Source organism: Lissotriton vulgaris, chromosome 6, assembly GCF_964263255.1.
Source record: "Lissotriton vulgaris chromosome 6, aLisVul1.2, whole genome shotgun sequence".
NCBI lineage: Eukaryota > Metazoa > Chordata > Amphibia > Caudata > Salamandridae > Lissotriton > Lissotriton vulgaris.
This window is the reverse complement of record NC_141694.1, coordinates 1,227,028,404-1,227,053,358: the sequence shown is the minus strand read 5'-3', so window position 1 is coordinate 1,227,053,358 and position 24,955 is coordinate 1,227,028,404. Positions and strand designations below refer to the sequence as shown.

At 42.5% G+C, this 24,955-nt stretch overlaps 1 protein-coding gene across 1 annotated transcript in view; it reads left to right on the top strand.

Moving 5' to 3' along the window:
- The window catches only part of LOC147708659 (uncharacterized), a 218,777-nt gene extending 201,851 nt beyond the window's left edge, over window positions 1-16,926 (top strand). Inside the window, exons 15-17 of the mRNA XM_086925382.1 lie at window positions 10,751-10,840; window positions 14,572-14,661; window positions 16,834-16,926. Of these exons, the coding sequence (XP_086781508.1) occupies window positions 10,751-10,840; window positions 14,572-14,661; window positions 16,834-16,926 (273 nt within the window). The remainder of the gene's footprint in view (window positions 1-10,750; window positions 10,841-14,571; window positions 14,662-16,833) is intronic.
- Window positions 16,927-24,955: the final 8,029 nt, after the last annotated feature.

Sequence of the window (24,955 nt, the reverse complement as noted above, 5' to 3'; positions counted from 1 at the left end):
AAACCGGTTCCATTTTGGATGTAGTAGCGCTGCCCTTTTGAACCCACAACCCTTTTGCAGGAAAATTACACCCAAACCCTTTCCATCACGGCAGCGTGTGAAATGTTTTAAATAGCGAAACTCACCAAGAACAGTTCGTAAATGAAAGTCGGTGCTAAGGCACCCTTACCACACCATAACGAGTCCAAGAACGGGAACCGGCAACCAGCATCACGACTGTATCCAAGAAGAATAATCGACATCGCTTGTTCACCCGTACTTCCATTAATGCCGCCTTGACCTCGAATATACCTCAGGACGTATCTCTGCGCATCACACTGCCCAATGGAAAATGGAGTCTAAAACCTTCGGGCTGTGACGGGACAACCTGACAACTTCGTAAACGGGTTTCCGTAACAGATGAGTAACCTCCTACTTATAAAATCAACAGGCTGGTCTTGGCCATCATCATTGCTCTCAGATCGGACCGCTCCTATCCCTAGCTCAGAGGCATTAGTCTGCACATTAACTGCTTGGCGTAGTCTGGAGTTTTGAGAATGGGTGCTGAGCACATTGCCTCTTTCAGGGTGTCAAAAGCCTTTTGACAGCTAACTGGTGAGTTTACTTTCTTTGGCATTTTCTTGGAGGTGAGTTCTGTGAGGGTGTCACAATGGATCCATACTCCCTTCACAAACCTCCTATAATACACAGTGAAACCAAGGAATGCCTTGACTTGATTCTACGTTGTTGGACCCTCCCAGTCCAGAATAGCTTGGATCTCAGTTGTAAGGGTTGCACTCGGCCTCCACCAACTCTGCCAGGCAACCTGCCTGAAATCTCCAATTGAGGATTTCTAGTCATCTTTGATATTCAAATACTTGCCCGATCACAAACCCAAAGCTTCCACAATCGCCCCCTTCCCAAAGTAGTGGAAAGCGGAGGTGTGAGATTGCTGTGGGCCCATGATCACACTGAGGAGCAAGTGGTGTTACTGATTGAAAGCTGCCACTGAAACAGAAGCAGTTTGACTTGGCGAAGAAGCCGATAAGGGACCAAGAGGCCGGATGTTGCAGGCTGGGCACTTGTGTAACACAAATATACTCAGCCAAATGACTACCGGTCTTTCAAGCAGGTATTGACACAAGTCAAGCAGTAGCATTGACACAATATTAACAAAGGTTAAACTCAATTCCCTAAAAACTTATCAGGCCCAGCTATTAATTGGAAGAGCAGTCCTAAACTATGACTAAAGATTAGATATGATCTTTAACAGCAATCAATAAGTAGCAACAGACAAACAAATAGCAGAAGTACTTATCTGTAATGAAGCAACGAATAAAAGAGGATGATGACTCTGGACATACATATTGTTTGGACATTCTATTGCTTTATAATGTATTATTGTTCTTTAAAGGGCTGAATGTTGGGGCAGCAATAAAAGGTAATTGCATAATGGTAGCCTCTCGCCTTGTAATGAAATCAGCCACCTTTTCATTGCCTTGTTTAACACATCAATAGCCACAGCCCCCTTCTCCAAAGACTGGAAACACGCAAAAGTCAACCCCATACTAAAGAAACCATTAGCAGAGACCAGTGAATTCCACAACTGACAACCGATCTCCCTGCTCCCATTCCCAGCCAAAGTATTAGAAAAAGTTATCAACCAACAACTCTCCTCACATCTGGAACCAAACTTCCTACTGGATTCCTCTCAGTCTGGATTCCGCAGCAACCACAACACCAAGACAGCCCTCATGGTGGCTACCTATGATATCCAAACCCTACTCGACTGAGGAGAGACTGTGACTCTGATCCTCATAGACCGCTTAGAAGGCTATGATATGGCTCCCACCACACACTCATCACAAGGCTGCACAACAGGGGCATCCAAGGAGCTGCTCTCGGATGGATGGCCTCTCCTCACCAGAAGAATGCAAAAAGTCATTCTACCCTTCACCTTTGAACCAAAGTAAATCATCTGTGGAGTGCCCTTAGGCTCCTCGGTCATCCCCACCCTCTTTAACACTTATATGATACCTATGTCCAGCATCATCAAAACCCATGGACTGGCATCATATCCTACGCCGATTTCACACAACTCATCTTCTCTCTCTATGAAGACACCAACACCAAGAACAACTTCCACAACTGCAGTACAGATGTTGCCAACTTGATGAAGGACAACTGCCTGAAGCTCAACACAGACAAGACAGAAGTACTGATCTTCAGCAACAAAAGCTTCCCCTTGGATGCATCATGGTGGCCTTCTTCACTCAGACCCCCACTGGCCACGCTACGAACCAACTACAGACCATACAGAACAAAGCAGCCAGACTCGCTCTCGAACTCCCTAGACAAACCCACATCTCCCCCTACCTCAGGGAAATGAACTGGCTCCCTGTACAGAAAAGATGCTAGGCATCAATCTCCTGGCCGACGTATACAAGGCCCTACACAACTGCGGACCCACCTACTTGAACCATCAACTGTACTTACATCCCCCACCATGCATCTCCACTCCACTTCCGTCTCTAACTTTCACCCCTGCATCTGACTTAGCAGATGCAGAGGTTGCGCCTTCTCCTACCTAGCAACAAAGACATGGAATGAGCTACCCCTTTATCTCCGGACCTCCCTATCTCTTCCAGAGTTCTGAAAGTCCCTGAAAACCTCACTATTTGGCTAATCAACTGGACCCTGCCATCGCCTGTATACCCTCACGCGTGACAAGAAGGTCTATACAAATCTACTGATTGATTGATGCTGAGAGGCCGTGTGGATTGAATGCCTGTTGTTCATGGCAACACATTTGAAGGGAATCTATGTCTAGCTAATTTGAGGAACATCGAAATAAAGATTTTTGTGTACCATGTATGAATATTCGTTGTTTTTATTTGTTAGTATAGTCAGTGAAAAAGCATTCTTAGAAATAAACAATACCAAAAATACATTTTCTGTGCGTGGTATTAAATTCTCAAGATTTTCATCTTCAGCTATTGTTCCAGTGGATGGACATTTTTTGATTAATATAATTATTAGAATTCTCCCTGGAATACTGAAACTGGCTCAGCTAGTCCAATGCAGTAGAATGATCAAACTAAGTCTTCTTATTTGCCTGTGTTCCAAGTTCAGTGAAGGACTAGAAACCAGCAGTTGCAATCAGCTTTTTGGCCTTCCTATAGGATGTTAATAGATGTATTCTCCACATGCTCAGTAGTAAAAGCTCCTAATTGCCTGTTCTTCTTGTCATATCCCCTCACATACATGGTAGTCAATTAATGGGTTATGCTCTCAGAACATGGTATTACCTAATGTTAACACACTTTGCAGTGGGCAGTTGTGGATAATACCTTACAATCAGCTCTAGATGAGAACTCTTAGGACACTCTTCATCATTAGTGAACACATGCCTATGGGCAGTGAGATCAGAGTGCAATTACAAAAAAGAATAAGGATGCATGAGTGTAGTACAAATAAATAGCACACACTGCATAGGCAGGCTGATGTTTAGGAAAACATCACTTGCTTATGTAAAGATAATCCTCACCTTTCTCTGCAAAATTATGTAACTTTCATTAATCTTACAAGTTTACGTTTGTTGTTTTTAATTAGTATATTTTACTAGGATCCATCTCTTTCCATTGGCTATGAACTTGGCCACTCCCTTACATCCTAACAAGGTAAACATGCATCCTTGCTGTTTTTTCTCTTTAACAACATCAATGCTTAGGAAATTCATCGTCAATGCTTACATTTTTAAAATCCCATTGTTCATGACGAGCTCAGCTCGTCATGGGTGTATGGAGGTGTACATCATGACGAGCTGAGCTCGTCATGAGCGTCCAAGGAGTTAAACATATTTGCGTGTATTATTTGTCTGCCACAATAATACTTCCTGCAGTCTATTTATACTCATGGAATGTCTATAGGCAAACTAGCCAAATTCACTGCTCTGACACTGGAGATATTTAAAACCTTTAAACCCTTAAGGGTACCATGGCTAAAGATATGACTTTACAGCTAAATAATATTGTCATCTCCTACTTCACATGATTTACTAGAAACAAGGTTGCTGACAACAAACTCTGTGTGATCAATGTTCCTACTTATACTTGGGTTCCACTGAAAAGTTTGATGAGTCTTTTATTGTGGTCATGGAAGGGGAGTTTGATGTGGAAAGTGAAAATGGGCCTTAAAGTATGTTTTGCCTAATGTAATTTTTATCTTTACAGCAGCCACAGTCGTTCCTGGCAGACACAATAATGAGCGAGAGCCGAAGCCTCCTACCTTATTCTGGCGAAAGGGTAAGACGGGACATCAAAGCCCACCATGTGTTTGAGCATTTCCTTCACCATGTGTTTGAGCATTTCCTTCACCATGTGTTTGAGCATTTCCTGTGCCTCAGAACATTTACTCTTGTGGTGTCTATGAATGTGTAGTCGACAAAACCAGTGATTTCCTGCCACCTGTCTCACTCTATAACTAACTACACAATCTGCTCTATCATACATTGTCTTATCTTACTGCCTACTGAAGTTTGTTAACTTCAAATGAATGCTGTTTCATCAAGGTTAATAAAGGCTTCTAATGGATTCTTTAAATAGATGACTCTTTAAAATGTAAATTCCTCAAGACAGCGTCGCTGATGCAATACTACCATATTCTCATAGCCAAAATGTTTAAGGAAGATTTTATGTGAATCACTGCTGTTTCTTTCGTTTTTGATTCCAACATTACCAGCTGAACTAGGCATTCAACTCTCAATATAAAAGACACCGTAATCTTCTAGATAAATGATAAATTCCAAGCACACCTTTGAAACTATTTATCTCATCACCACCAGAAAGCAAACTTTCTCTTAATGAAGTAGATCCAGACTGATGACTTGTACAAACTTCAACTGTGCAAAAGTAAATAGGATTTTCCCTGGCTTTGTAAATGCATATTTAATGGCAGCAGACATCTTAATGTCATTCGCAAGTAGAAGTATGGTGTCCTTTACATATATTTTACAAACAAGTCTAAGAGAATTATGATGTCTTTTATGATACAAGTTTTGGAATACAACATTTTCAGAAATATCTGCAGTTAATTTAATGCCCTCTGTCAGAGCCACCAAACTCTTTCATCATTCTTACCATGATCTACTGACTTCATTATAATCTTTGTACTCCTTAATGTTAAGACCAGGACATGGTATTGACAGACCAGAAATGTGTCAGGGATTAGTTTGGTAGGAAGATCGAGAATCAAGATTGCATTGTTGAAGCTTAGCACCCAAAGCTGCCATAATAAATGGAACTACTCTGCCAGAGTAACTTTTAATGCATGATAATTATTCCTTGGTACATAAGAAGCCTCCTCCATCTCTGCTGACCTAGGCCCAGTCACTCAGGGAGCTTGTGGAATCCTGCAAGCTTCATAAGATGTTGCTGGACTACCAAGGTCTTAGAGGAATGCTAGAGACATCTTAGGGAAAAACACACATGCGCACACCATGCAGTGTATATCTAGTCTGTAGGCTTTTGAAACTCTTAGATTATCATATTCAGAAGACTTTAGTGACTGTTGCAGCTTCACACATTCTGAATACACATTCAGGTGCAAGAAAATACCTGACATGAGATTCACTGAGCTTCGACTCATCAAAACCTGCACAACTAAAAAGGTTTATGTGGACTTCATTATTTCCCAGGGGAGTTTTCCAAAGATGTATTTTGAACAGAGGATACACAACCCAAACGAAAGGGCCATACTGAGTGAATATTTGGCTAGCTTCTGTACCCACATGTACCCAGGCATGTATAAATATATTTCAAAATATATCTATATATAAATGTATATATTATATATACATATATGTATATGTCTGTGTGTGTATAACTTGATGATATACACATAATAGATATATATTCAAGCATGTTTTTGTTATAAAATGGTAGGACAATATTAATAATTTGACATCCTCAAATACAAAGTTGTGGGCAGAGCAGGAACGTGAGCCTCATTAGTGGAGGCTGGAGTTGGCCTTAATCTTTGCTGAAATCATTTTTGGTTTCTTTACAGCTTCCTGTATGCCTTTCTAGACACCGCACGGTACAGATGAGTTTTCCATTGATTTTGCGCATCCCACATCATATTGCTGGAAGAGTATGCGTAAGTGAAAAAGTATTTTAATGGAGGAATAGGAGCCAGGTATTTGGGTATTTCAGTTGCCCTCCATGCATGCTCTCTAACATTGGATCCACTATAAATGTTATTTCCCACATCCTGCTCCCAATCTATAACTAACCTGACCAGCCTCTAAACAAAGCTGTTCCTAGCATTTCTCTCCAACCAATAATACCTCTAAAATTTGGACCATCTTCTTAGTATCTCCACTTGTTGCGCTGTCATTAAGCCCACTTCACTATTCCACTATACTTCTTTTCCGGCAAATTCTTTCCCCTTTCCTCTTCTTTCCCCTTATGGCTGGCTTCGACGTCATTCTTCTTTTAGCTTCCCCATTCGATTCTCTGGCACTTCCTCCCGCACCTACCCAACCTACAAATAAAGTGTAAATAAGTTCAAGAGGCATAGATCTTCATACACATTGGATATTTGTTGGCTCGCCAGTTTTAACCACAGCCATATTTCTACATTTACATGCACTTGCTTGTCATACAATTTATGGGATTGCATCCAGTAGGTAAAATCACCTTCTTAAACGTGGGCACTGCTAAACACTTTAATGAGGGTTTTTCATTATGGGCAAGGTGTTGTGTAGATAATGGAAGTGGGCTTTGGAGAACGTTTTGCCTCATGCGATTTTTTACCACTTCAGCAGCCACGCGGGCCCACCACAGAGGCAATGATGAGGCAGAATACCAGCTTGATACTTTACTCTGGCGAAAGGGTAAGTGACACAGGATTTCAAAGGCCACCATGTTTTTGTGTATTTTCTTTGTCCTAGTACATTTTATCCAGTTGGCTTCTAGCAATGGTGGATGGTCTACAAAGCCAATCTCATCCCTTGCCCTCGGCCCCCATCTAAAGCAACTGTACAACCTCTTCTTTACAGCATCCTAATCTTATTGGCCTCTGGGTTTTGAAATGACTGTTTTCTGAAGGCTTATCAATGGAAAATAAATGCTGTTTTTGCAAGGATTAATAAAGGTCACCAATCAATTCTTTACATGAATGAATATTTACAATGCACAAGTTGCAAGGCAGTCTGTCTCTCATCCTTTCTTTCACTCCTCCAAATTATCCCACACTCCCTTCACATTACTTTTCTGCACCTTCACTGAGTAAACATATTTATGTAATCACAACGACTTTTCAAGGTAAGCTTGCAACTATTCTGCCATTGATACAGAGATTATATTTAATTTGACTTGCTAGATCTGCACACCCTGTACATCCACATCACCCTTTACAAGTGCCTAAGACATCTGACTGTTGTACTATTCACAATCCAGTACCCTCTTTTTGTTTTTTGTAAATTATGACAGCACTTTTGACATAACAGAGACACCATGTTTTCCAGTCCAATTGGGAGTGGCAATCCAATTTCAGGCACAAACTTATTTTTTGATGTTTGCAGAGCACTTGCCCCCCCCCCCACCCTTCTTGGTATATGACGTCAAAGGAACCCCTCTATAACCTAGTGGGCCATATTCAAGGTTACCTTTGATGTATTTTTTATTTTACATATTTACTTTGGGGTTATAAACTTGAAAATATTGATTTCAAACAGACAAATGTTTATTGACAATAGTAAGTAAAATATTGATTATCCTATTTAGTTGCCTCCAGTGAAAGAAAAAGTAGTGCTTGATTATGTTGAATATGGAATTTTAGAAAAAAACACTAGGGCATATTATCAAGGACGGTGTTAAAATTATCGCCGGTTTAGCGGCAGAGCACTGCCGCTAAAACGGCAATAAAGGGTTTGATATTATGCCCTGGAGAATTCCAATAGAAGCCCAGGTTCACACCAGAAGAAATGGTCCGAGTTACAATGTGACTAATGTACTATAATAATTCTGTATCATACCATACAGACATTCACCACATAAACATTTGCCACAAATTTGCACAAATTTATCAAAGAGAAATAGTAATCAAGAAGAAAATAGCATTTAGTTGTGCAATATTGGTATTTAGGTACGTTACTCAGCCTGTTGTATATCAAATATTCAAAAAACAATAATTAAATGTAATTGTAAAGTCATTACATTCAGAGTGCTCTTCCAGCATCGACAGATGCATCGAGGCAGCCAGGAGCACTGACGGCCACAACCGTGCTGAAAACAGCGCGTTGAGCCTTTTTGAATACCAGAACTGAACCCGGACACGATGCCCAGTCGTCAGTAAGGAACAGAGGCCAAAATATAAAGGAGCACGCCAAGGCCCACCCCCAGACGGCACAGATGACGACCGTCTATTGATGCTCTCCATATCACTGTCCTGATGAAGACCCCAACATGAGGCAATAATAACACTTCTAGCGTACATTGGGGGTCGAAACGTAGACTACGCCATCTGAACACACAATAGGACACAAAGGAATATATTGATTTGACCTATGTGTGATGCAATTTCGGAACCTCTTGTACATTTTGATTGTAAAGGCGTGTTTTGATTTTAACGGGATGTCTTTAAAAAGTCACACCACCTTTACCCGGTCCCTCACAACCTTCGCACTTCCCCTCCCCTTCTCACTGAGAGCACTCTGAATGTAATGACTTTAAAATTACATTTAAATATTGTTTTTTGAATATTTGATATACAACAGGCTGAGTAACATACGCAAATACCAATATTGCACAAATAAATGCAATCCAAACAGACTAAATTGCAGGCACGGTTCTGGGATCTGGGGCTGATAACAGCTAAGCGACTCATTACGCAGCGCTGGAAGAATAGTGCCCCCCGCGGCCGGTAGACTGGCGTCATTAATTTGCTAACTGGGCTAGCGCGGAAAGCGTGGCGTTACACAGGGAGGAGACGGCGGGGCTCCGCATGTATCCAATTGCCCAGGAATGGGACACCACTCTGACTGGAAACCATCAGGCCTGCCTCCAGTCGGGCATCACATGATTGCCCATTTGTAGTGGGGTGATGACCAAGTAACTATTGCACCCTGGGGCCTGGCCCTCCCCCCCCCCTCCGCCCCCCCCCCCCCATCGGCGCTATGATCAACCAGACTTGTCTACCGTTCTCCCCCCTGCCGCCTCATTGCTACAGCAACTCTCAATACACAACTGCTCCCGGGCACACTGCCGAGTATGAAAAGACTGCTGATTATATAACTTTGTATGATTGATTGGCTTTGTGTACATTTTACTTTATGAAAATGAATAAAATCTGAGGCCGTGGGTCTCAAAAAAAAAAAAAAAAATTGGGGTCTGCTGTCCCCAACAGAGCACCATCCTTGTGTTTGCAGGCCATTCCCAATAATTCACAAATTGCGACCTGCCTCTTGAATTTTAATGAGGCAGGTACCTTGCGACCCAATTGAAAATCGCAAAAAGTGTCCCAGACACTGTTGTACATTCCATTTTGTGAGTCGCAAAACATCGCAATTTGCGATTCACTAAAGAGAATGGTCGTACATCTGGCCCCACAAGCCTTGGCCCTTATGATAGTGAAAGTCAAAGAATAAGTGAGAGGTAATCAGTGGATAGGGAATTAGCTTGTTTTTTAAATGTTTCCATGCTAGCTGTAATGGAATGGCCTAGATCAATATGTTTTAAAAATATTTCACCACTGGATATTCTAAAACCGCATTATCCCTCATCCCATCTTTTTTTCCATAAGGGTAACTATAGAGTGATCAAAGAAGACAGTTTTAGGCACCCAGATCAGATTCCAAATCCATGGCCAACTTAAGCCAACTACAATTGCCACATTGATGTCATCTCCATCCCTCGTAGCCCACTCTGGGTGCCTCATCTTTATGCCATGATTGCTAATGGTCAGGAATCTCCTCTTTCATATCTTTTTATCTTAACTCCTGCATCTTCTTTATGGTTCTCTGCATACAGCAACTCCAGGAAGTTTTGGCTGGCTCCACTTTGCAGAAACCTAGGATTTAAAAATTGTTTGTCTGCTTTTAGAATTTTAAAGACTGATACATCAAGTTTCATCATATTTGCACTTTCTAAGTACCTTACAGCTATGTGGACCAGAAGGTGTAAATGAATTGATATCCACAGCTAAAGTTTTTATTACTGAAAGCTATCTTTATATTTTAATGTGTGATATCTGTATAGTGCAATTTATGATGTTTTCTTAATGGATGTAAATATCTCCTTTTTAAAAAGTTTTAATGTTCTAATTTGTACTCTTTTATGACCTGGACGGTCGAAATAAAGAATTTTTGAATTGAATTGAATTGGTTCCCTGCACAGAAGAAAACAGTGTCTGAGTTTTCCCTACAAATAGCAAAGAGTTATTTTGCTTGTCCACACTCCAGACACTTCAACAACGCCATTTTCAGGCTTTATTGGATAGATGGGCATTCTAAAGGTTTCTTGCCATGCATTAAAGCATCAGCCCTATGTACAGAAAGCAACTTTACGAAACTGAATTCCGTTTTGTACCTAATTATTCATTCCTCTCTGATAGTTTCAAGAATATGCTTTGGTCCCAAAGTACATCTGTAGGTTGTTATTTCGAAAGTCAATTACATGACAATAGGAGAACTACAGGCAGGTTATAATAAAGGGCTCTGTTGTGGCTGTTGGGAGTTATCTTGCCTGACACTTTTTTCAAATCTTCACAGTTGCCAGACTTACGCACCTCAGATGGAAAACCAGAGAGCAGTTTCTCATTGGTGTGTCGCCTTATAAATCACACTTCAGGAAGGCAGAGGGTAAGTGACCGGTGGACAGACCCATGTGTGAGTGTTTCCTTTTTCCCCGCCCAGTGCATGCTGTTACAATTCTCTATCAGTGAATTGTCTTTAAATGTTCTGCAGTCTTGTATACCCTTCCCCAAATGATCAAATCTTAAACTAATACTTTCTCATTCTGAAAATGCCATTAAGCTCAAAGGGGAAAATCACCTTTTCATGCAGCGCAGTGCGACAAGCAAAGTTATTGTGGTGTGTTGTGTGGAAGGGAGAGACCTGGACAGTGTCACATCTACAAAGATAGTGCACTGCAGCCATTTCCCCAGGTTCTTGTTCTCCTTAAGGTTGCCTAGCACCATGCAGAAACTTTAGTGCCAGAAGGTCTTGTACCGAAATGATAAACCTCCAGTACAACATTCTTTGCTTAGACTTACTTTTAAACTTTGCCATTTTGTACATGTTCTTTATACACATGAAATGAGCGAACAGTTTGGAGAAACCATTATTTCTCCTACTTTGTGCCTTTCTCATGGAGGCGTATTATTTTAGTGTAAACCCCTGTCTACCTCCATTAGTAGATGGGGCTCTGTGTTAAATTCCTTGGGTAATCACAGGGGAACGCCCTTGTACCACCCATGGAACACCCCTTGACGCAACGTAATGCAAAGTAACACAAACAGCTACTTTGCATTATTCTTAGTCAACCTTCCTCACAAATAAACATTTGCACTTCATGTCAACTGTTTCTAGGCTTCCGCAAGACACATGTTGTATAGGGATGACTTATTTCATGACATTCTTATTGTTTTTAATTGTATTGATAAGTGGTTGTGCAAGCAATAATTTGATCGAGGTTAGTTTTGAATCCTGAAGGTCAGGTTACTATTGTATTATGAGTGTGTGGACGGAGGATATTGAAACATTGAAAGCCAATGGCTCTTAAGTGTTTTCTACAATTGGCCCCAGTAACCACTAAGAGGTTGATTGCTTTGAATCTTAGATGGTAAGCTGGTGGTGCATGATTGTATTCTGTAGGTATAAGGGTGTTGAACCTTAAAGGCAGTTGAAGGTTAGGCAAAGTGAGACTATTTTATTGAGGTTTCATTGGTCTATGCTTTTGTATGTGGAAAAAAGTGTGAATGGTGAACGTTGAACGGCAAGTTTCAGTTTTTCATAGTACTTTGGTTTGGCAGGGGGGGGGGGTTGATGTACAGGAAATAGCCGTAGTCACACTTTCTGGTGTTCCAACCTCCAGAGGTGGTATTTTTTGGGATGAGGGCAAGATTTTTTTGTGGCACTATATTTAGTAGAAAGTGGTATTGACCGCTGCTTCTGTCAGTTGAGACTGGGGTTTGTGGCTATATAAAGACTAAGACCTGACTTTGATTTTCATGGAACAATGTCTTCAAAGAAGGTTGGGAATCAGAGTGCCAGTATTTAGTAAGGGAGATGTGGTGTCTCAGCACCAGGATTTCTGTTTTGGAGCCAGGGAGTGTCTGGCTGATCGGAGTCATCCACATCTCTTTTGCTTTGAGGTCTTCTGTCACATTCATGAGTTGCTTCCTGTGACCTGCAAATGAATCTACATGTCATTATCTTAGGAGTGGAAGGTGAGAATGTTTTTTAGGTCAGAATGAAGGATGATGCAGTCCTCTTCATGTGACCTCGCAGGGTGAGAAATTTCAAACAACTGGAGCGGAGTGGTCAATGATATGTGCAACAGACCGGTGATAGTGTAGCTGAATCTCACAAGCTGACCCAGATATCCAATGGTGCAGTTTCTGTTCCATGTTTTAAGCAGATTTATTGTAATAAAAATGAATTCCTTATTCATTTTAAATAATGGGAAATGTTGTCAGTTTTTTTCTGCATTAACGAGCCCCCGGTTACTGAATGAGTCTTAATTTTCCTTGTTAGTGTGATTGCTTATGAATTACTAGCAGCCCGTCCCGACGTTGTCCGGGAGCAAAAGGCTGCTTCAGCCCCCCCCTCCTCCCCCCCCCCTGCCCTGCAGAAGAGTTGTCTGTGCAAGTCCTGGCCCTGTTCAACTGATTTGGCGCACTTGTGTTATTTTTTTAATTCGTATGTATTGTTTTCCACGTTTTATGTTGTCCGCAAGATGTGAGGAAAGTGTTGTGTCACCTGTTTAATGTTTTCTTTCGAAGGCTCTTTCCGTGTGTTCGTTTTTGTATCCCTTCAAAGAGGTTTCCCTTTTCTTTTGTCAATTGTATGGTGAAGTCCTAGCAGTGCTCGAGTGATTATGGGCAGTTGTGTTATTTTCGTTATTCGTATGTCTTATTGTAAGCGTTTTATCTTGTCCGCAAGATGTGAGGAAAGTCTTGTGAATGCGCAGTCTATTGGGTTTCTCCGTTAAGAAATGTCAGCTTTTTTTGTTCGTGTTCACCCCCCTGTGATGTCGTTGGTCAATGGCCAGTGGTTAAAGACTTTTTTTTTGGTATGCCGAAGTTGTGTGTGTGTTTTCTTTAGTGCATTGTGATTGGTGTAGTGTGCGATTAATCCTGCCCCCTGTGTGGCGTCATTTGACACTCCTCGTCGATGGAAGGCCCGCCCGGTTTTTAATGCGAAGGCGTCAATGTTGTCTGGGTAACTGCAACTGTTTTTGTATATTGGTGTTACAGCGCTGTATGTGTGAATTTAAATTCATTGAAAGCGCATTTCCACTGTATGTGTTGGGATTTGCAAATGTTTGTTAGAAATTCATTGAAAGCGTATTTCCGCTCTATGTCTGCATATTGTGCATTCTAAATTCAGTGAAAGCGCATTTCCGCTCTATGTGTGCATATGTAAGTGTGTTGTGAAGTCGCTTGGCCTATGTTTGTTATTTGCACTTGGCACAGCCCTGTAAATGCCCACATTTGTTGTTTGAGACGCCCACAACCACGCCCCCAAAGGACTACTTTACCACTTTTGGCGTTTTTGCTTTTTTAATGTATATGGTGTACATATCTATAGCCTATGTCCTTCTGCCACATCTCCCCTTTCAAATGGTGTATTGGGTGTAGTGGTTGGTGCATTACTTTTGTAGTTTACCTGGCTCAAAGGTTTGTGTTCTCTCTTTATAATAGTAGTATAGATGTAAGATAATATCTCTCTTGCATCAGATTGATCATTTCTGAAGGTGACAAATCAATGGAAAGAGTTGTAAACACTAAACACAGAAGGAAAAAATGCAATTGCTTCTGAGTGGGGCTTTCATTGCCTGTAAGGAAGAATACCATTCTACAGTGGTTCATTAGTGCCTAGGGTGTTATAAATTTCAGTGTGAGCATGTAATTGGTTGGTGACAGCTTGTCCAGCAATGGAATCTTCCATCCCTTTAATGTCCAACTACTGGCCTACCCACATGGCTGGGTCAAAGCTGGGGTGATGTGGTGGCCAAAATAACGATCTATTTAACACAGATCTTTGTGACTGGGGTGAATGTTTGCATTGTACAGCATTCCGTCCATCATTTGTTCCTTTTGCCTACCCAATTAACTAGTCATAGGAATGCTTATGTGCTAGAAAATCAACTGGCATTGTATAGGTTTACTTCACTACATATAATCTAAAGTGGGTTCTGGAAACAACATGGCAACAGAGAGTCTACGGGAGCTTACAATTCTTATGCAGAGCAAACTGGGGACAGTAGAGAAAAGAAAGTGATTTTTGGGGTGGGTAATATGCTCATTGACAGGGGCACAATACTTTGACTGAGTGTTTCGCTCATTCTCTTTTTTGTGTCTTTACAGCACTCACTGTGGCATGGCACATCGGGAATGTTTCAGAGGAGCAGCCCTATACTTTTAAACCAGATCTGTTATGTTTCGGAGAGAGAAAGGGTAAGCAACAGAGAATATCAATGGTGGGGTGTGAGCCATTTAAGCAACAGGGAATATCAATGGTGGGGTGTGAGCCATTTAAGCAACAGGGAATATCAATGGTGGGGTGTGAGCCATTTAAGCAACAGGGAATATCAATGGTGGGGTGTGAGCCATTTAAGCAACAGGGAATATCAATGGTGGGGTGTGAGCCATTTAAGCAACAGGGAATATCAATGGAGGGGTGTGAGCCATTTAAGCAACAGGAAATATCAATGGTGGGGTGTGAGCCATTTAAGCAACAGGGAATATCAATGGAGGGGTGTGAGCCATTTAAGCAACAGGGAGTATCAATGGAGGGGAGTGAGCCAATTAAGCAAAAGGGAATATCAATGGAGGGGTGAGAGCCATTTAAACAACAGGGATTATCAATGGAGCGGTGTGAGCCATATGGTTGAGTATTTATTTGACCCCCACATGCATGATTCGCTTTTGTCCTTCAAAATGGGTGTCCAATATCCATCCTCATCTTATACTGCCTGCCCCTCCCCCTACAGAACTGATGTGTCTAATCTCTAAACTAAAATGGCTCCATGACAATCCTGTTACCCCCATTGACATCTCCTCCATCCTTCCAAGCCCTGTGTATTTAACTCATCTTTACATCAGTTCTCACCTTCCAGCGAAAACTTCTTCCCCATAATCCCATGCGATAGACAGACCTATTGACTTTGCAGGCTATGTTGAGGTTTGTGTCTAAATTACAGATGGATGGTGAAACCTTATTTTACATATGTATTGTTTATACATCATTTAAAAAGCACCAGAGAAAGTTCAACTAATCTTAATCCACAATTGCCTTTTTGGAGAAAAAAAAAACTATTTTTACGCTATCTTTGATACTCCTGTAATAAACTATGGAGCAAAATGGCTTTGTCTCAAACATACTGCGATAATTTCCATTTAAAAAGTTGTGAGAACATATGATCTTCGCAAAGAGAAAAGTTGTGTGGAATTAGTTTTCACTAGTGTAAATTTCTGTGGCATGGCACTGAGGGCCCGATTCACAGAACTGACTTAAGAGCTTACTACTTTTGATATTCACAGAAGGCATTTAGTAGTAGTAAAGTAAGGCTGCCGTCTTAAGTATGTCTTAAGTCTGTCTTAAGTCTGTCTTAAGTCTGTCTCAAGTCTGTCTCAAGTCTGTCCTACTACTTTTGGTATTCAGAGAAGGCATTTAATAGTAGTAAAATTAGGATTTTGTCTTAAGTTTGACTTAAAGACAGACTTAAGACAGACTTAAGACAGACTTAAGACAGTCTTAAGACAAACTTAAGACAGACTTAAGCCAGACTTAAGACAAACCTAGGACAGACTTAGGACAGACTTAAGGCAGACTTAATGCAGAATTAAGGCAGACTTAAGACAGACTTAAGACAAACTCCTAACTTTACTACTACTAAATGCCTTCTCTGAATACCAAAAGTAGTACGTTTAGGATTTTGTCTTAAGTTAGTTCTGTGAATCGGGCCCTGAGTCTTTAGCACTTTCTGAGATTAGAAAAGTAAGCTGCTGAATTGTGGGATCAGGTATCTCCGCCCATCCCAAACCTTTCAGGCCTTTATCACCCTGCCATTTCCTTGTAACCACCAAGAATCCTTGCTTCAGGCTTGACTAGCTACTCCAGTACAGGGTTTAGTCTTTGACTTCTGGGAAGTGTATTCCTGGTTTTATGTGGATAAACAAGAACTACAAATCCCAGAGTGGAAAGTCAAAACCCACACCATTGCAGTTAGGTATGCATGGATCTGGGAAACTTGTCAAGGAGCTCGGAAACCTGGGGAGCTCAGCTGTGCAGGGTCTACACTGTAATAGCATAAACTTTGGTCCTGAGTTATTGTGCAACTGAGCACTTCATAACAATCATAAGAATTCAAAACAAATGTTAACACTTATCCTGTTTTTTACTTGTGCCAGAGGTGTACTGAAAGCCACATTAGTTATAATACCTGTATGTATTGAAATGCAGATAATGTAATTGTTCAATGCAGTTTATGAACCACTATTGCTGATTGGTCATGATTAGCTTATGTTTAGGGTTCAAGTTACCTATAAATGTAAAAATGTTTTCCATTTTTCTTTAACTCCCAACTGAAATGTATATTTATATATGTGTATCTCTTTCTTTTCCAGGCAACACAGCCTTTTCTCCCAAAACTATTCAACTTCTTGAAAAAGAATTCTACACAGATAACTAACACTATTGCCAACATTCTTTTTGGATAATAAAAATAAGACTGCCAAGTGCATATTGTAAAATAGGAAAGAATGTTAAGGACCTTATTGAAAAATAAAATAGTTTGTTGCTGTCTACATGTGATTTGTGCAGCAGATTCAATTTGGTGTATGACTTCATCTTGTGTAATGTTGCCCACCCTAGCTGTGCACTGTACATACACTTACTGACAAAGTATTTGAATAACAGAGGAAGTTGATGAAAACTGTTTATGCTTTTGAAGAACACTTTTGGTTAAACTATTGTGCCTGATATTTGCCAGATCCAGTAAGTGGAATGACAGCCAAAAGGCTGGGCATAGTTCCTTCTAAAATGGCCTACATTATGTACAAACTGTGCTAGTACAACAGAAGGTGGCTATCATTTGTTTGTGTGGCTATGTGCAGTGCACGGCTACTTCAAGTGTAGTACTCTTGCCTGAACCATGCTAACAAAATACCTCCAGCAGGTGATTTATCTATTTCAGGCATGTCAGACTTTTTTGTGGGGTCTGATTAACGCGTTCCAAGCGTCGGACGGCCCCCGGCTGCCACGTTGGGTGTGTGTGTCGGATGGCTGGGGGGCCTCCAATTACCTCACGCGTACAATACACCTGCACAGTGGGGAAATTTGCACTGCAGCGAACGGGTTAAGCCAAATAAATAGGAGCCCTTAGGACTGACTACATTGATAGAACAAACCCCTGTAGTGAAAGTAAATGGAGAGAAATTATTGATATTTCCACTCACAACATCCACCTCGCCTACACAAACAGAATTCCCTTTAGTGTGGACCATTGAACCGGTGTGATACCTAGGGATTCAGATACATACATACCCTGACGTGGTAATAAGAGAGAATTATGGGAAAGCAGTGCAGCTTTTTACAGAGGAGATAGAGAGCTGGTTACGGTTAACCCTCTCATTGATGGGCCGAATATCTCTCATGAAAATGATTTTCTTGTTTGTCAATATACCAATACTATTATCAAAAAACGTGTTTTGCACTTTGCACACACTTATGACTCACTTGGCCTGTGCTGGGAAATTGCTGTGCCTGTGATCGGGAACATTAACCCTCCCTTATATGATGGGTGGGCTGGATGCACCAGACCTTGAAATATACTATAGGGCTTCACAGATCATACATGCATATTATTGGATTCACAGGCCGCCAGTTCTCCCACACTTGTACTGGGAGAGGGAAACAGCTGAACCGTTATCGCTCCCATGCTATCTGCTAAGCATAGCACAGCGTAAATTCCGCACAATGGACCCTCTAGGCTACACGTTACCTGCTTAAGAAACGGCAGATGAAAGGTGGATTCCACTACTGTATTCGCCAAAGCTACCAATAGAGTGGTGCACATGGTTTCCCTTAAGTGCAGATGGGGCAATAACTCGGACACTGCAATGGGTAAAAATACACAACATGGGAGACTTCTTCAAAGATGGAATCCTGATAACCTGGAAAGTGGTCCAAGACTCGATACCTGAGGCAACTTTGATCACCAGATATAATTGCCATAGAGCATGTCAGTCACTGCGGGCGCTGTTGGGGTCAGACAGAGCAGAACTGCCTGAAAAAAAACCCTGACATATTTGCTCCAGGCAACCTCTACGGCCCGCGGGATTTCTACACTATATAAACTTATGCGATATCGTGATGATCCACCAAATAGAAAGTTGCGGCGGGGATGGCAGGAGGACTTGGCGTAATAATAACAGACAAGCAATGGGCATGCTGGTGCTCAATCACTAAGAGCGTATCGCAAAATGGCAGACATCGCCTGGTGCACTTTAAATATCTCAAAAGAGATACAGCCTGCGAGGTGAAAGATGCGTTGCTGAGAATGCTGGGTTTGGCCATCTTGCTTGGTCCTGTACTGAGATACAAGCATTCTGGTTAAAAATGGCAAATGAGCTCCAGGGGATGGTGAGGCAACCAGTTCCAGACTCTCCAATGCTAGCCTTACTGGGTCTAGACTGCGACGTACCAAAACATTATAGAAGGTTAGTGGCAACAGGTCTTCTGCTGGCAAACAGACGAGTTGGAATGCACTGGATGAGAGGCCCGCTGCTGACGATCCTGGAATGGTACGCCGATATGACCTATTGTAATACCAATGCATACATTTTTAATGCCATGATGCTGATTCGTAGCAGACCACGTGACATATGGGGACCATTTAAGACTTACCTACACAGTAGAGCAGAAACCCAGAATTATACGAATGTCCAGCAACCAGAAGAACAGGAATGGGATGGGGGAGGTGAGGATAATAGATAAGGTAATTGGGGGGCATGCATGCTGCGATAGCAAGGCCACAGCAGAACTAAGGCCAGAAGTTTTATCACATTAAACAGATTGTTTAAGAGACCCAGGTATGCACTGACGACGTACAATACCTGATATAGTTACAAGATGTAAATGTGAAGATTGGAGTTGCAACCCTAACAATGATTTTTTATAGATGCCTGTTTATGTCCCCATGGAGAAATGTGCTACCCTATGCCACATCTAAATACATGCTTTATATTTATACTGTAAATGATGTCAACAGCAACAAACTGCACTTTATTTGAAAATGATAAATATATATATATATATTTTTTTTTAAACATAGATAGAACTAACTCAGCACAGCCCGCATCTGGCACCACTTAGTTGTATCAGCCGTATTTGCTGCCTCGTAATTAATAAACAGAGCGAATACATCTCCTTTTTATAAGGTAATTATTCACTAACTGGCTTTGCAACTGCTGGTTTGTAAATAATAGTTTCAAAAAGTAAAAGAAATGTTAGTTTATGTTATGTTATGGATATTTGGAGAGCGCATGGCTACCCGAAGGTGTCCCAGCACTAGCCGAGAGAGAGGAAGGTCACAGCAGCTTAGTAGGAGAGGTTTTAAAAAAAACAAGTTTTCAGAAGCTTACGGAAGGGAAGGAGATTTGGTTCAGATCGTAGGTGGGGAGAAAGCGTGTTCCAGAGCTTGGTGGACGTCAAGCAGAAGGAATGACCACTACTTCTCATCCTGTTGATTTTTGGGACCGCAGCTAGGTAGAGACTGGATGAACGAAGGAGTCTATTCGGGTGGTATGCGAGACAATGGCTTGGAGGATGGGGGGGCCTTTCTTCAAGAAAGATTTGTGGGTGATACATAAAGACTTGACTTTTATTCTGTCCGCAACCGGGAGCTGGTGCAGGGTTTTCAGAGCATGCCTTGAGGTTTGGCTGTTGGGAGTCATAAAAAGCATCTGTGCTGCACAATTCTGGATGGCTTGCAGTTTATTTGTGGTAGCCCTAGGAGCTCCTAAATACAGAGCATTTCCATAGTTGAGGCGAGAGAGGATTAAAGCCTGGACCATGAGTCTTCTTGCTGAAAAAGGGAGGAGCGGAAGGACTTTACGGAGCATCCGCAGGATGCCAAAGCAGGATGCTGCCAGTTTAGTTGCCTGATGATCAAAAGTGAGTGACTGATCTAGCCACCTGTCTAGACTTTTGATCTGATTTTTGGGTGTGGGTGGAGGGCCAAGAGAGCTTGGCCAAGCTAAGCCAATGCAAGAGATGGGCGAGTTGCCCAGCATCATAAGCTCTGTTTTATCTCCATTTAGTTAAAGGAAGGAGAGTGCCATCCATTTGGCGACACTCTCCAGGCAGGGGCTTAGACTAGACAAGGTGGGTCCTGGGTAGTTTAGGAACACCACTAACTGGGTGTCAATGTCTATCCCGAAGAGGAGGATAATCTGTGCCAGTGAGCTCATGTAGACCTTGAACAACATCGGGCTCAATGATGAGCCCTGAGGGACGCCGCAGCCAAGTGGGTTTTGATCAGACGAGTTATCCCCTTCAAATACTTGAAAGTTCCTGTCCTTGAGGAAGGACTGTAGCCAGGTGATGGCACTACCTGATAGACCAACATTCTTCAATCTGTGGATCAGGATGTCGTAATTAACTTTTGAAGGCGGCACTGAGGTCCAAGAGGATGATGGCCGTCGATCCTCCTTTGCTAGGATCATTTTGGCCTTTTCAACCACTGGGAGTAATGCAGTTTCAGTCCCGTGTTGGGGGCGAAATCCAGTTTGAGACGGATGGAGTCTATTATTAGATTCAAGAAAAGCAGAGGTAACTGAGGTAACGTACTTTCCTAGCATGTTGCTGATCCGGGGAAGAAGAGAAATAGGGCAATCATTTCCAAGTGTATCAGGTTCAAGACTGGGTTTCTTCAATAGTGCCCTAATCATGGCATGTTTCCATGGTGGGGTACTAATCTAGTGGAAATGGAGGAGTTTATCAGTTTCAGCAACACTCGGACGATTGTATCCCCAGCTTTACTAAAAAATTGTGAGGTGCTGGGTTATTGTGCGAGCCAGATTTTACTGAGGCACATGTATTTACTAGGGTGTCCATGTCTATCAGGGGAATTCCCCTGAGAGAGTGCCCACCGGATATGGAGTGCTCCGTAAGCTGATGATTGATGGATGGGCCGGGGGGAGAAGGAACTGTAGATATCCTTGATCTCATTAGAGAAGAACTCAACAAGCTTGTCAGAGCGTGCGTTTGAGCTGTCTGGTGGAATATCCCCAACTGTTGGTTTTAGAAGGTGCTTGCGATCTTAAAAATTTCACGTGGGGCATTTGAGGTGGAGTTGATTCTTTCTTCATATTATAGTGCTTGTGCCTCCTTCACTTTGGATTGCTAAATTTTAATAGAGTCCATGTAGATCTTGGTTGCTTGTTGTATCGTAAATTCTTCTCCATTTCCTCTCAAGTTTTTTGCAGATTTGTTTATACTCATGCAGTGTAGAGGAGTACCATGGAGAGGGGTTGTTCCTGTTTTTGTTTTTATGGATAGGTTTCTTAGGTATAATTAGGTCAAGGGAGGAGTTGATCCATTGGTTAAATTGGTCATTCACGACCGTGGGGCAGGGATCTAGAGTAGGTATGTAATTTATCAGAGCTGCATTCCAGGAGTCCAACGGGATGTTGGACCAGGCACGTTTCCAGCTACTGGTCGTGCCAGTATTAAGGGGTAGTTTATATATCCAGGGACCAGTAGGTGGAAAGACAATTGTACAGGGCCTGGGTCTGCGACTGAAAGTTCATTGCAGTTGGAGAAAATGGTATCTAGAAGATGCCCTTTTTCATGGGTGAGGATCGTAACATTTTGCTTTATCTGGAGAGCCAAACTTTTTTGGATTAGTTCAGTCGCTACTGGGTCTGGGGGGGTCATCAAAATGCAAACTGAGATCCCCCAGTATAGAAAAGTTAGAAGGGGAGCTTGCCAAGTTAGCACCAGCTTCTGGCAGGATTCTTAACAGTTGTCCATCTGGACCATGGGGACCGTGGGGGCGGTATATAAGGATACCTGAGAAGGTATGAGTTGAAGAAAGTGAGATGGAGAAGGAGTTGTTCTCACAGTCAGGAAGGATATTGGGAATAAAGCTGCATTTATAACCTTCTTTTATAATAATGGCAATGCCTCCTCCCCTCCTCTATTCCCGATCTTTCCTCTGGATATGATAAACTGGTAAGAGACATTGGACTAGATCAGATTCTGACTCAGCGTTGAGCCAGGTTTCCGTGAGAAATAGCGCGTCAGGAAATTCCTCTTGGAGCAAGATAGAGATTTGCTTGGCATGTTTGGATAAGGATCTGCAATTAATAGACTTCAGTTTGTAGACTAAGGAAGAGGCAGGGACCCGGCTGGGTTTAGGTGGAGGAGGTAAAGAATAAGAACATTGAGGACAAGTCAAAATGTCCATAAGTGAACGAATGGCGTGAAGGCAATTCTTACTGGGAGATATCCTCAATCTCATAAGTAACTCTGAGGAGTATACATGGCAGTGAGGACTGAAACTGGCAGGGGGGGTGACCCCTGGCCCCAGATGGATGCAGACAGGTGCAGATAAGCCTACCTTTGCGCGCTTCGGCGCACCCGCTGTGCACATCCGCTGCACGTCAGCGAAATCGGCTAAGTTTATGCCAAGAAGCCCTGATGGGAGTTGGAGGAAGACTAGAGCATTCTCACCTCCAAAATGGCCGCCATGTAGTGGCCCAGGGAAGTGGGAGAAACCCACTTCCTGAAAAGAAAGAGAGAACATCTACCTCCACTCAAACAGCAGCCTAGCTGCTGCGGTGGATCGGAGTGCGGAGCAACAGGGGACGATGAAAGGGGTGAGCAGGTTAAAGTGCATGCAGCAGGGAAACAAACAGATGCAATTTAAACAAAGCTAAAAGTTACCCACAGTAATTGTTAGAAAGAAAAGGTAAAAGCTGGATAAAACAAGTTTTGAGCGCGTTCAAAACCGAAGCGAATGACACCAGCAGCACTCTGGGCACAACCTTCCCTGAGCTGATTCTGACAGTGGGAGAGCGAGAGAGGGTTGGTGTGTTGTTTGAGATGTACGCTTTGAATGGTAATGGTAAGCTGTTGCAATCAGATGTCTCTCTGTTTTGTTTCATTGATTGTGTGTGCCATTGTGCATACTCAAGTGTTGCTTTAATCTTACCTCTGAACGATGAGAGTTGCATTAATATACGTACCCATTGTACTGTGCATTTTGGTTTCCTTGTAATCAAAATAAAATGAATTTAAACAAAATAAAAGAAAACATAAAACATTCGAGAAAAGCTCATTCTTATCTTAACGTATCTCAGAACTGAATTAAATATTTAAAATCGGTATAAATGTCATGGTTTATTTTTAGAATTCCACACAGAAAAATCAACACAATTCAAAAGCTTATTGCATGTGACCAGCTTCAAGGAAAAGTTAAATCAATCAATTAATCAATCAGAGCTTTGTATTGCATGGCTATTCTCCCATGAGGGTCTCAAGGCGCTGGGGGAGTGGAGCTGCTGGTCGGTTAGGTGGAGGATCATTCGAAGAACCAGGTCTTCAGGGCATTCTGGAATTGAGTCAGCGACACAGATTTTCTGAGTTGGAGGGGCAGGATGTTCCAGGTCTTGGCAGTGAGGTAGGAGGACAACCTTCCACTGGTTCTAGTGTTGTGGATCCTGGGGACAGAGGCATGGGCAAGTTGGGAGAATCGGATTTGTCTGGCAGGTATGTGGAACATGAGGCTGTAGTTCAGGTTTGCTGGTCTTTCGTCGTGTAGAGCTTTGTAGGTGTGAGTGAGGAGCTTTATAGTGGTTCTCTTGTTGACTGGGAGCCAGTGGAGTTTTTGCGTGATTTAGCTGTGGTGGGGGATGTCGAGTACCAGTCTGGCTTTGGCGTTTTGGACGTTCTGCAGTTTCTTGAGCTGTTTCTGGGCGACGCCTGTGTAGAGTGCGTTTCCATACTCAAGTCTGCTGGTGATTAGTGCATGGGGGACTATCTTTCTGGATTCTGTGGGGATACATCTGAATGTCTTTCGTGTAGCAGCAGGCTGAGGAGACTGCGTTGATTTGGTGGTTCATGGTGAGCGATGAGTCCAGTATGATGCTGAGGTTGCATGCATGGTCCGTCAGGTGGGGGGAATTCCTAGAGCGGGTGGTCACCAGGAGTCATTCCTAGCTGAAGGGGTGGGTCCAAGGATGAGTACTTTGCCCTGGCCGAGTTGAGCTTGAGGCAGCTGTCTTTCATCCAGGCAGCAGTTGCCTTCATTCCACGGTGGAAGTTGGTTCTGGCGGTCGTGATCATGTTGGTGAGGGAGAGGATCACCTGGGAGTCATTGGCGTATGAGACGATGTTGAGTCCGTGGCTTCTGACAATGGCTTCAAGAGGACCATGTAGATGTTGAATAGGGTGGGGCTCAGGGACAAACCCTGGGGCATCCACAGCTGAACTCAGTGGGTTCTGAGAGGAACGGTTGTAGTCTGACTCACTGAGTCCAGCCGGTGAGGAAGGAGTGGATCCAGTCCAGAGCCTTGTCGTGGATGTCGGCGCTTGGGAGTCTCGTGATTAGGGTGCGGAGGGAGAAGGTGTTGAAGCCAGCTAAGAGATCTAGTAGGATGAGGGCTGAGGTCTCTTACCGGTCAAGGAGGGAGCAGATGTCATCATTGGCGGCGAGGAGTGCAGTCTCCGTGCCTTGATTGC